Consider the following 13,340-nt stretch of genomic DNA (forward strand, 5'->3'; position numbering starts at 1 on the left):
TTTCGAAAAATTAAAATAATTTCCATTATTTTGATTAATCAGATACAAATGAACTTATATTAATATAATCTAGCATTAAATTTTATTATTAGTTGTACAATATTCTAAATGTTGTAATTCGAAATTATTTTTGAAAAAATAATATATTTCATTATTCATTTATTAAATGTAACACTTTTTATCAACTTCCATTTCGTTAAATTAATAAAATAAGAAAGCAACGATTTTTTTTGATAAATAAAGAATTCATTTCATTTGTTGCCTTATTTTTGATTATCAATGATCAGAAACTTATGCTTTAAGAAAAAAAAAAACTTATCAAATAGGTTCAACATAATTTCGGCCTTCTACAAATGATAATATAATGTTTTAAAATAACAATTTCTTAAAATTAATGCTACAAATAGATGAAACATTGTAATTTGTTTTTTTTTTTCCTTGTTAGATAAAAATAAATGCTAAAGTAATAAGCAAAATACTTCGTTCTATTTTGCTATTGCATAAAACTCTAGGTTAGATAATTATCAATGATCTTGCTTTAGTTGAAAAATGAAATTATTTCATTAGTCGTTAAATTTTTAGACTAATAATTAGAGATTAAAATAGAATATAATTGTACTTTAAAATTAGAGATTGAAGTAGAATATAACTAATAATTAAAGATTGAAATGATAATTAAATTTTAATTGAATATGATTGTTTTTAGTTGTGATAATTTTTTGCTGTACAAAAATGAATTTGAACATTATTCTTATATTTTCCATCATTTTTATTATAAGTCTAAATGCTTGTGGACCATCTGCATTATTAGATCCTAATGGTAAGTTTTTCTTTTTTTTTCTTTTTATGTTTGAGATTCTGATTAATTTATTTTTCAAATAATTTTTATATAATATTTACTAAATAAATCATTGATCTTATCATTTTTTATCTTTCATTTCTTTTTTTCAAATTATATTTTATAAAAAAATCATTAATTTGTCACTAATCTTTTACTAATCACATTATCACTATCATCATTTTATTCTATTTATTATACTTGCAATTAGTGAAAAAAGAAAAACAAAACCTAAAAAATACAGAAGCAAAATGAAAAAAAATTCAAAACAATTATTTTGCATTTTAAAAATTGTGTTCCTCTTTTTTTATTTAAGAAATCTTTTAAATTTTTAAAAAGAATTTTTTTTTCCAAATTTTGTTTAATAATCCTTTGAAATATAACAAAGCCAATTTTTTTCTCACACAATACTGCTTTTGTTTACGATTTTTCTTCTCTTTTCTTTTCACTTAGGTTTTTTCAAAAAAAAATTTTTAACCATTTATGCAAATTGCTATTTTGCAGCGTGTCGAAAATGCAAACAATTCGAAACAAATTTAATAATAAAGAACTCTACTAGTATATTTGTGGAAAATATTACCCTGTCATATGGGCAAAATAATGATGGATGTAATTTTGCAGTGCTACAATGCTCAAATCCTACAGCAAGAGAAATTACAATACAGGTAAATTCGAGTGAATAAATTAATTATATTTAGATGTAAACATATATAACTGTAAGTATTGATGAATTTAATTAAATAAAGATTTAAGTTTTAATTATTTTTAGTGGTATGGTCCATCTGGTACAAATATTGGAGCAACTGGTGCAGTGCAAAATACTCAACAAGCAATTGGTTTAATTACTTGTAATGAAAATTCACAATGGATTTCGACAGAAATTGGTGTCATACGAATTGTTGAAACAGCAACATGTGAATATACACGATAATTAAATGTTTATTATTATGTTTTTTTTTTTAAAAAAAATGTTATAATTTGAAATTTTTAAATGATTGAAAGATGACATTGCTATTTTTAAAAAATTTACATTTAAATTAAGAATGATATGTTTTTAATTTAAGGATGATAATTTTAATGCGTGACAATTTCATTTAAAGACTAATTATCAACTTTCACCGTTATTCTTTTTCTTTTTTTTCCTTTCTTTAAAAAGAAGCAATATTGATGTTATTTTAAAATGAATTTAAACCTATATTTGTGAGTAAAATATATAAAACTATAAAATTCACTCATACACACTTATTTGAAAGTAACGAATAAAAAAATTTTTTTAAAGTAACCGTGAAAAAAAAAAAAAAAAACTCGTAAATATAGATTTAGATTAAATTTGAACAAAATTGATTGAATTCAACTTGAAGGAAACAACACTACAAGAATTTAAGCAAGCGCAGTTTTCATTGTAAATACTTGTCAATGTGAATAACCTAATGTATGCAGATAATTGTTGTGAAATTTCTACTGGAAATGATAAATCACAATACAATATATTATTGAGCAGGAATATTATCATTCATCTTAATTTTCATTTTATTTATAGCTAACGAATTTACGTAGCATTTAATTACTATAATCAATTTTGTCAAAAATACTCAAAATACTATTAACTGTTTATAAATTTATTTCAACAATTCATTTTTCATTTTCTTTTTTTTTTTTTTTTTTTTTTTTTTTTCGTATTTTCTTTAAATTGTTGCAGTAATTACAAATATAATAATATCCAAAAAATTAGATGCAAAATTTTTTTTATTAAATTTTAATCAAATGATTGTTATCACTTTGCAATTGCTATCCTTGATTTACCTATTGTTACTCTGCTCACTTCGTTCATTTCCATACGATCGTCCGTTTTGCATTGATCTTTATCGTCGCTAATGTGAATTCCTATAATTATGAACAAAATATTTAAGAAAATATTAATTCTATGCATAAAATAATCACATAATCAAAGACAGTAGTAGTTAATAATTATTAATCAACAATGATTAATTATTTTACATTATATAATAAAAGTTTAAACATTTGAATAACAAGTTGGTAAGTTCTGGTATAATAATCGATAATGATTGATCAGCAATGGTCGATTGTTTTACATCATATAACAGATCTTCAGATATATGAACAACAGTTATTGACAAATTATTGATAAGTTGTCGATATTTCAGTAACTTATTTAAACATAAATAAATATAATAAACATAAAATAATGAAATAAAATTATAAATAATAAGTTGATTAGTTATTCTGATATAATAGTCGAGCGTTATCATATCAGCAGTGATCGATTATTTTACATTATATAATTATAACATATTACTAATCTTAATCATTTATTCGCAGCTACATTTCTAGTTATGAAATTTGTTTTGTTTTCTTTTATCTGATTTAATTTTATCATGAGAACATCTCTGTTTAGAACTTTTATCATTTTGAGATGATAAAATGTTAGTTATATTAAACATAAAGCATCCAATTTACCCATTACATAATTTAAAAAAGTTGCGTTTTTATAAATAAATAATGAATGAGTACCAAGTGATAAATGGTAGAACCAAGCACCAAATGCTGCGCCAGCAAATGGAACAAAGATTGGTATCAAAAACCATTTATAATTTCGATAGCTGAAATGAAAGTAAAAAGTAAAAAAGATAGCTGAAACTAAAAAAAGGAATGAATTAGAATTTAAATGTAAGTTTAAAAAAAAGTAGAATTTAAATGGAGAAAAGAGAAGAAAAAAAAACGAAGGCACTTATATTTGGATTTCTTAAATTTGTTATAAAAAAAGTTTCATATAGATTAAAATTTTTTTCTTTTGTAATGGAAATGTTTTTTATGTTCTTGCCTGTGCAATTGTAGAAAACAATGAGAAAATCATGAATCACTGTTAAGTTATCTTTCATGAAATACAATATTACTTATTACTAAATGTTACTAAAATCTAAGTATTGATTAATCTGAAATTTTACATTTTTTTGGTAAATTAAAAAACAAACCTGAAAACATCCCAACCATAACCAACAGTGAATGCTACAAGTTTCGGCCCGAGATCTCTTGCCGGATTAATTTCGCCACCTGCATTTGCCGTAACACATACAGCAATTAAAATAATTGAAAAGATCAGAACTACCGGTTGCACCGCTGGTGGAATTTTATTTCGTGGATCAGTAAACATTATCACACAGAATGCTAAGAGTGCTGTGCCAACAAACTACAAATATTCATATAAAAATGACAATTTTTTAATTTATATTTCAAAATTCAAAAAAAAAAAATTGAAAAAAACTTTTGCATTTTTTGAAAAAAATAAATTGCAGAAAATGATAGAAGTACCAAAAAATTACATAATTTTATAAAAATAAAACAATAATAAAAAAAAAATAGAATAGTGCTAATATGCATTTGCTTTTCAATATGATAAATATTGCTGATGAAATATGACTAATAGGAAAGAATTTAATCCATATTCTTGGAAAAATAGTACAAAAATTAAAATAATAACAACATTGATAATAACATTGCTTTATATTTGATATGAAAATTGGATGATATGAATATGATATATTAGTACTTCATAAGTTTATATTTTGTTTGATTCGAAATAATAATAGGAAAAAGAGAAGAATAAAGAATTAAGAAGGAACCTGATCAAAGATGCAACCAGAAATGCTCAAATAATCTTGTGGCCATGGAACAAATATTCCAATTGTTGCTCGTGGACCAATAATTTGACGCTCACCGCCGTCAAAATGATTTATTCCATCTTAAAAAAAGGAAAGAAGGAAAAAGTCAAATAACTTTTAAATAACAAATAGTAAATTTTTAATTATTTTACAAATCACAATTATTAAAATTACTATTGATTATTACTATTATAAGCACTATTAAAATTAAAATGAAATAATTGATATAATTAATATTATTAAAACTAATGGGGAACAACTGATATAATTTTTAAGAAGAAAGTAAAAAAAAAAAAAAAAAACACGAATTTCCAAAAAAAAGTTCTATAATATTAAATTTTTTTAAAAAAAATTGACGATTTTGAAAAAGAATGGAAAATTCTAGTATGAAATATTTGAAATTCTAGTATTTTTAATACAAATTATTATTAAGAACTGTTTTTTCCCTCTTTAACTTGCTTTTGCTAAATAAATTAAAACATAATATGATATTAAAAAGATTTATAAAACTCTTTATTTAGTTGTTTTTTAGTTGATTAATTCTATTTAACATTCAGTATGATCAAAATGATTGATTTTATCTTTAAAAAAAATTTTCCACAATTACTTCTTTTTTTAAAAAATTATAAATAAAAAAATTATCATTAAAATTTCTTGTTAAAAAATATAAAAAATATAAACTAAATATATAAGAAAAACAATGTATAAACATTTCAATGTATAAACAAGTCTTTAGGTAATAATTTTTTTTTAATGTTACCATCTGCTTATTATTTTGATATCTCATTACTTTAATGTTTATCATTTGCTTATCATCGTGATGTTACATTTTATATGATCCTATAATCACTGCAATATAATGATTTTATTATCAGTAAATCATAAAATGATAATTACCATAATAGAGGAAAAAAGTGACCAAACTACCAGCAAATGCGCCAGATATTTGAGCAATTGAATACATTATGAATCTAAACACTGATATATGGCCACAAAGATAAAATGCAAACGATATTGCTGGATTCATATGACCACCTGCAATAATTTCAAAAATTTAATTGCCATCAAATTCTATTACAATTATTAAATGATAAAAATAACCCAATATTACATTCAAATAAAATTAATCACTAAGAGTACAAAATTATTTATTATTTTCTCTTATAGAAGCTATGTAAATAATTTAACATATGTATTTAAAAGAAATTAATTATATGAAGTAAAATTAAAGTTTACTATAATTAATATTAACCTAATAAAATCAATTTAAAAAAATCAAATTAAAAGTAAAAAAAAAATAAATTTCTAACAAATAAATTTTATAATTGTTATTTGGAATTAATTTTTGAAATTTATTAAAGTCAACAAAATTATTTATTATACTTATTTATTATACGATTTGATATATTTAAAATGAGACATAAAAGATATCAGAATATGTCTAAATTTTACTACATTAATTAAAATGTTTAAATTGTAATATTTTATGAAACTGTACCTGATAAATGACCAGCTGCATATGCACCAAGGCCAATTGCTAAAGCCCATCCAAGGACTACGCAAATTTTGCAATTAGCACCTTCGAGTAGATTAACTGCATTTGTCGATGTCCCAGCAAACTAAATAACAATTACTATTGTAATAATAATAATAATAATAATAATAATAATGTTAATAATAATAATGATAATAATAACAGTATTAATAATAATGATAATAATAGGAAGAAGAAGATGAAGCATAAGATTAATAGTGATAATAATAATAAAGTAATAATCAACAATTGGTAATAGAAATGTAATAATAACAAAATAATTTTTTAATTGTTTATGACTAGTTAATTTATTACTGTAGTAACAACAGTAATAATAAAGTAATAATCAATGATTGACGAAAATTTTGAATGAAATAAATGAAAGATTAGGTATTATAATTGAAATTTATTTCAATTATATTTATTAAATTATTCAAAATTAAAGAAATTTATTTATCTGCTAAGAAAAAATGATAATAAATATAAACGAACCGTCGTAGGATTCATTTCAATTATAATTTGATTTGGATTATTTATGAAAAGAAAGAAATGATATAAAAGACAAATGATAGAATTTGTAATTTTTTTCTGATTTTTTTAATGACTAAGTTTTGAGCATAATATTATAAAATAGATTGCTGGAATATTTTTGAAAATAAATTTTGAAGTTTTTTCTTCGTTTTTTTTTTTTTTTTTTAAAGGTGAGATTTTCATTTTGTTTTTTAATCTTATTGCTATATCAAAAGCGAAAAAGAAAGAAGGAAAAAAGAAAGAAACAAACTTAGACATAAACGAAATACTATTGATGAAATGAAAAAAATAGGTTTCTAGAAAATTTATTTTTTAGAAAATAACTTTTTTTTCTTTGAAAGCGTGAAATAAGACATTTCTACTTCTAAAAGAGTTATCGTGCCTCACAAAATTTTATCATCCAAATATAAGTATTTTTTTGATTTTTTTTTTTTTTTTGGAAAGATGTGAAATTTAAAGTTATATTAAATAATTGGAATAACAAAAAAAAAAAGAGGAAAAATAAGTAACAGATGGATTAATAGCAATCATTTAATATAAGAAATTTACGATTCACTGAACAAACAAAATACAAATACAATATATTAACAATTCATGTTAATATATAAATGTATGACAATTTTTTCTTTTGCGTTGTTTGTTAAAAAAAAAAAAAAAAAAAAATTCGTTAATAATTTATTAAAAATAGTCAGATGGAAAATTTCTACCACAAAAAAAGCAGTACTGGTGAATTCCGACAGAATACATCGCATCAAATCATTGCGAATTCGTAATTTATTTCGTACTATGGTAACATTATCCATTATAATTAGTATTCAAAATTATAGTGGTTTAATTTTGTTTTATTCTGAAAATCAAAAATTATTTCCTCTTAATTTCCAGGAAAAAAAAATTAACACTAAAAATTAAATTTACTCTTAGGAGATATGAATTTGATTTAATTTGTTAAAACAAATTAAATTTTTTTTTTGGTATGATATCACATACAAGAAGATTTCCTCTCTCTATCTTCCTCTTTCTCTCCCTTTCTGCCTTTCCTCTCTTTACCTTTCTATTGTTAATGGAATCAAAAATGTAATTTCTATTAATGACAATTAAACAAACTTCTCAACTTAATATATATATTATAAAATTCTTTTGTGATTCAAATTAATTTATAACCAAAATTTTTCACAAGTTTTTTTAGTGATATTAAATAAATAATGTAAAAATTAATAAACGCGCTTTTCTATTTTCTGCAAATTAAATGCCACTAAAAGAAACGAAGAAAATAAACAAACAAATAAGCAACATTATAAATAAGAAACATAAATTTTAAAAAATAACAAAACAAAACAAAAAAAGTTTCTTTCTTTAAAATAACGCTGCAAAAAATATATACCTTTTATAGCCAACAAAAAAATAGAAAAAAAAGCAAAAAAAAAAAGAAGGAAAAAGTTGTTTCGAAAGATAATAATTAATTATGACCGGTTATTAGCAGAAATGTTTTAAAATTGTTACTTAATGTTACAGAACGACGAAGATGAAATGAATAAATAAATAAACTAAACAGGTAATGTTGTCATCTCTTTTTTTATTTTTCATTTCTTTTCATTTTTATTATTTAAAAAAAAAATTGGAAACTGATTACTGTTCTGTTCGAACTGGTTTAATTTCTTTCAACGTTCCATTCATTCCTGTTCATCCCATCAATCCATAATTTTTCTTTTTTTTTTTTCTATTTATTAAATCAGCTGCTGTGTAATGAACAAAAAAAAAAGAAAAACGAAAAAAAATTCCCGATAACTTTTTTCTTTTTATATCAAAAAAATAAAAAAAGTGAAATTAAAATATTAATAATATCTTAAAAATTATCATTGATGTTTTTTAACACAATTTCTATTTCTATTATGTTTTTATTGATAATAACTGATAAATACAAAATAAAAATTAAAATTTCGGGTAATTAATTACTTGTTCGTAATATAGAATATTTATGATTATTTGTTTGATTGTTTATTTGTTTGTCGGTCATTAGTCAACTTTAGATTTATTGTCTTATTTTTGCTTTTCCGAATTCATTATTAACACTGTTCAAAGAATGGTAATTTACTAAATTTCGAGGAGATTAATAACCACAAGAAAAAATATTAATTAAATTACCTTTGTTTTTCTTTTTTTTTTAATTTTCTTTTCTCCATCACTAATAGATTTATCATTATTGGAATTTATCACAAAATTAGTTAATCAAGTTGTATCCAGCATTAGCATAGTTCATCATAATGAAATATTCAATAATTAATAGAATATAGGAAAAATTATGAAAAGTCATTTTAAGTAAATTTACCTGGATTTTTTTTAGTTTTGTAAATAAGCACGATATCTTTTTTTTTTTTAAAAAAAAAGCTTTTTTAAAAAAGCCAAGTTGCTTGTTCTTTGGATATCGACCGATAAATCACCATGTATTTTTATTCATGATAATTGTTTATCAGCTGCTGATAAGACAAGTAATATGCTCCTAATGTCTATAAGTTATTGATAAGATAAACAATAAGTTTTGAATGGAGGAACTGATGAGTATTTTCTTTTTTATAATTGAGATTAAGATTTTACAAAATTAATTTAAGAAATATATTTGAAATATTTTTTGATATTTCTCGAAAAAAACAAGAATTACAGTATACAATGATAAATTTATCTCTTATCATTGTCGTTCATTGTTTCTTAAACAATTGCAATTGACCACTTGTTTTATTAATTGCTCTCTCTGAAGCAAAACATTCAGTTCCGAATATTTTATTAATTATAATAATTGAAGAGAAAAGAGAAAAATAAATGAGCTATTTTATATAATATTATTAGATCATTTTTAATTCATTATAATTTTTTTTTTTTTTTTTTTTTATAGAATTCTAATTTATCCACAGGTGGAAGCTATCTTTTAGCATGTTTATGCTGTCGCATCACTGTATGAACATTTTTCATTTTAAATTTTAAAAGAAAAAGAGGTGACAAAACGAAACGAACATGAAATAACTAAAAAATGAAATAAACCACAGAAATAAAAAGAAATAAATAAATGAATAAAAAATATTGTATGGCGAATGTTTATTACAATAAAAGGAAGGCGAAAATTGCTTATATTTTTTTAGTATATTTGAATATAACTTTTTTTTTAACATAAAAATTTAAAAAACATTTCATTTTAACATTTATTGTTGTCATCAAATATTTGTTGACTAAATAATAAGTGCAATTAAATTTAAAAATTGTATTTACCTATAAAAAATCAATCCTTTCTGCCTTTTCGCTTTTTTTTATGTAAAAATATTAAAAAGAGTAAGAGCAAATTTTTTTTTTAATTATTGCAAGATTTAAATTAGTGATGAGTATTCTAGTGATAATCTTTTTCTCAATGATAATTTCATTTTTGTTGATTTCGCTTTGTTAATTTGAATTTTTACCACTATTTTGTTTTTTTTAAATGATATTTTTTTCTTAATGAAAAATTCACTTCACTAATTTAAGTTTTTATCACTAATTTGTTTGTTTTTTTTTTTCTTTTTTTTTGAGACAGCAATATATGCTATACAATCTTTATGCATTTTGCTGCTTCCAATAATGATTATTTCAACATACACCGCTTATGGCTTACAATTAATGCCTTATCAAATTTAATACATATTATCATTCTGCTTGTGTGGATATTTTAGCATTTTTTGCAATAATGAAACAGTGGGACTTTTCTCTATTTCAGTTGTAAGTTTAAATTTTGTAAATTGATTGTAAGTTTAATTTTAATAAAATTCAGCTTAAAATTATTAAATTAGTTTAGAATTGAAGCTGAAGAAAAAAAAAAGACTAGTTAATAATGCAAAAAAAAAAAAAAATATTAACTTGATATTTAATATATTCTTGATGTCTAATATATATATATATATATATATGTATATATATATATATCAAATATTCAACATATGTTAAAATATTTAATACATATCAATTTTTTACTTTATGCAAAAATGTGATAATTACTTATTAATTAACTTTTATTTATATAATGTTTAATATACGTAAAATGCTAAATTTATTCATTAAATAACTTTTACTAATCTAGTATTTGACATGTATCAATATAATACATTAAAGTATGAAATTAATTCACTAATTAAAGAATGAAAATTTTTACTTTACAAGATTTTAAATTAAGATTAATTTTTTTTTCTAGTTTTTATCTTCTCAAAAATAGCAGATTCTTCTGAATCATTTTTCATTAACAATATGTCAATCATGCATTTATTACAAAATTGCACAAAATGTAATTTGTGATGACGAATGGATTTGGTGTTTGAAAATGTTGGGAGTACGAGATGATATACGTGAGATGTTTACTTCAATGACAATCGAATGTACTGGAAGGAATGCATAACTTCATGAAATATTCTCGTAATTCGTTCTAAAACGAAAAAATGGAACAAAAAAAGAAATCATTTTATAACAAAGTAGCAAAATAATAAAATCATCTATGATAATTGATAATTTTGATCAAAAAGGATAAATCAGTTTGACATTATCGTTTCTTTTTTTTACATTCAGTTCTACAAACAACTTTTTAGCAGTTTACATTGATAAATAATTTACAACAATAAAACAGTACTTTTTCAATGATAAATATAATTAGCACAAAAATATAAACGAAAAGAATAAAGGTATTTGAAAAAAAAAAAGACTAAATATGAAATTTTTTTTGAAATTTAGACATCCAGTATCGGATTACCAATTCTTCTATTTCGTCTTCATCTGTTTTCGTGATGGTGAAAGTATGTTTTATTCATGTTTACATTTTTGACAATATTCATTAATGAAACAATTATGAAAATTACCTAAAACTTTAAATGTCTTTTTAAATTTTAGAAATTGTCATTGTAAAATTTTTCTGGTTAACTAAAAATTTCGTTTTTCTTTAAGCTTTTTTTTTTTTACTTTTTTTTTTACTTTTTTTTTTTTTTTTTGAAAAATTACTATAATTTAATAAAACAACTTATTTATGTTTTACTATATTATCAAATAGTCTAATTATGATTATTTATATACTTGCGCTGGTTATTTCAGTACGATGGTGAAAATATATGATTGGTTTAAAGAAAGTAAAATTTTGATGAATAACTTGCAATTACTATAAAGAATTTTTAATTTATTCTATTATATTTGAGGTTTTTTAATTTCTCTCTCTCTCTTTTCTTAATTCACTTTTATAGGATAAAAAATTAAAACCCCACTAAATTGCTATAAAATTAATGAACTGAAATTTAATTGGTTATTGTAGCCTCAAAGATCAAAAAATTAATGTTTAAACGTTCTTTCATCAATTGAATTAATTGATGACAGTAATTAAATTTTGTTTAATGTTTCAAAACCTGAAATAATCTGTTTACATATTTCGTAATATATCGTTATTGAATGCAATGCAATTTTTTTTCATAATTAAAATTAATTTTTCAAACATTTTCTTTTTTTTTCTCAACCTTTCTATTGTTAATTCAGCATATTTGATTTAAAAAAAAAAAAAAGTAAATAAATAAAAATATGATATAAATAATCTAGCTATTAGTTACATTATAGTAATCCGTTGATAAACAATAATTATTTCTATAACAAATATTTTTATTTGAATAAAGATTTCCAAATTACCTAATTTAAGAAAAAATATTTTAAATGAAATATTTTAAATAAAAGATATCGATAAGTTATTAACATTTACAGTTTCATAGTTAGTGATATAAGAAAAGTATATAAGTAAAATTATTATATTTAATGGAGTAATTTAAGACAAAAAATGGTCGTAATTTTTTCAAATTATTAGTGGATTAGGATAAGATAAAATAAGCAAAATTATTTAAAAACTATCCCAAACAATTTATTAATTGACAAACAATTTAGGAATATTTGATTGTAACAGTAATTAAAATGAATTCATTATCTGAATTGATTTTGAAAAAAGATTTTTCAGTTTTATTTCGATTTAAAAAAAAAAAAAAATTGAAACAATCAAGACTTAATCGTTCTAATCCTTCATATATTTTCAAATGATATATCATAAATTTCATTCAATATATTTTTTTTTTTTTCATGTCACATTTTCTTCAACTTTTGTTATCAATGGATTTATTGATTCGCTTTATTTTATAATCTGTAACAATTTTTATTTATTCCAATTTATACCACTTTAGTTTCTTTCACAACATATTACTACAAAAAAAAAAAAAAATTTTTTTTCCATTCTTTCTCTCTCTTTCTATCTCATTTACTCATCGAAATAATTCATCACAATTTAACATAATGTGTTGATAAAAAATAAAAAAAAAATGTTCCGCTGGTAATACAATTTTACTTTTAATGACTAATTAAATTAATAATACAGTAAAGTAAATGTACTGTTACCAAAATGTTTCACTTCATTTGCTCAATTTACAATTCATCATTTTAAAAGGAATAATTTAAAAAAAGAAAAAAAAAAAGTCATTACAATCGATGACAGTATTTAGTAGAAGAGAGAGGAAGAGAGAAAGAGGGAGAGAGGAAAAAATGAAAAAAAGAAAGTCATTTTTCAAATCAAATATTCATCATCAAAATTTATTTAATGATCAGTAAAAAAGAAAAAAAATATCGGACAATCATTTGTGCAATTTTAATTTAGAATGGATAATAATAAACCCTTATATTCCTAAAACATTAAATTATATTTTCTGCTTTCAAATAATATGATTAAATATACAAT

At 21.3% G+C, this 13,340-nt stretch overlaps 2 protein-coding genes across 2 annotated transcripts; one reads left to right on the top strand and one right to left on the bottom strand.

The window, feature by feature from the left end:
- Positions 1-732: 732 nt before the first annotated feature.
- Positions 733-1,769, top strand: Bm17992 (Uncharacterized protein; the record flags this gene model as incomplete). The annotated part of the gene is made up of 3 exons (XM_043074756.1): positions 733-820; positions 1,343-1,503; positions 1,608-1,769. 3 exons carry the CDS (start codon positions 733-735, stop codon positions 1,767-1,769), a joined length of 411 nt encoding a protein of 136 aa, XP_042930690.1.
- Positions 1,770-2,612: 843 nt separating this feature from the next.
- On the bottom strand, positions 2,613-7,386 carry Bma-aqp-3 (Uncharacterized protein; the record flags this gene model as incomplete). The annotated part of the gene is made up of 7 exons (XM_043074757.1): positions 2,613-2,722; positions 3,371-3,459; positions 3,832-4,046; positions 4,480-4,598; positions 5,416-5,553; positions 6,017-6,137; positions 7,291-7,386. The coding sequence occupies 7 exons, from the start codon at positions 7,384-7,386 to the stop codon at positions 2,613-2,615; spliced, it is 888 nt and encodes a 295-aa protein (XP_042930691.1).
- Between the last annotated feature and the right edge of the window lie 5,954 nt (positions 7,387-13,340).

The sequence above is a fragment of the Brugia malayi genome (assembly GCF_000002995.4).
Source record: "Brugia malayi strain FR3 genome assembly, contig: Bm_v4_ChrX_scaffold_001, whole genome shotgun sequence".
NCBI classification, from domain to species: domain Eukaryota; kingdom Metazoa; phylum Nematoda; class Chromadorea; order Rhabditida; family Onchocercidae; genus Brugia; species Brugia malayi.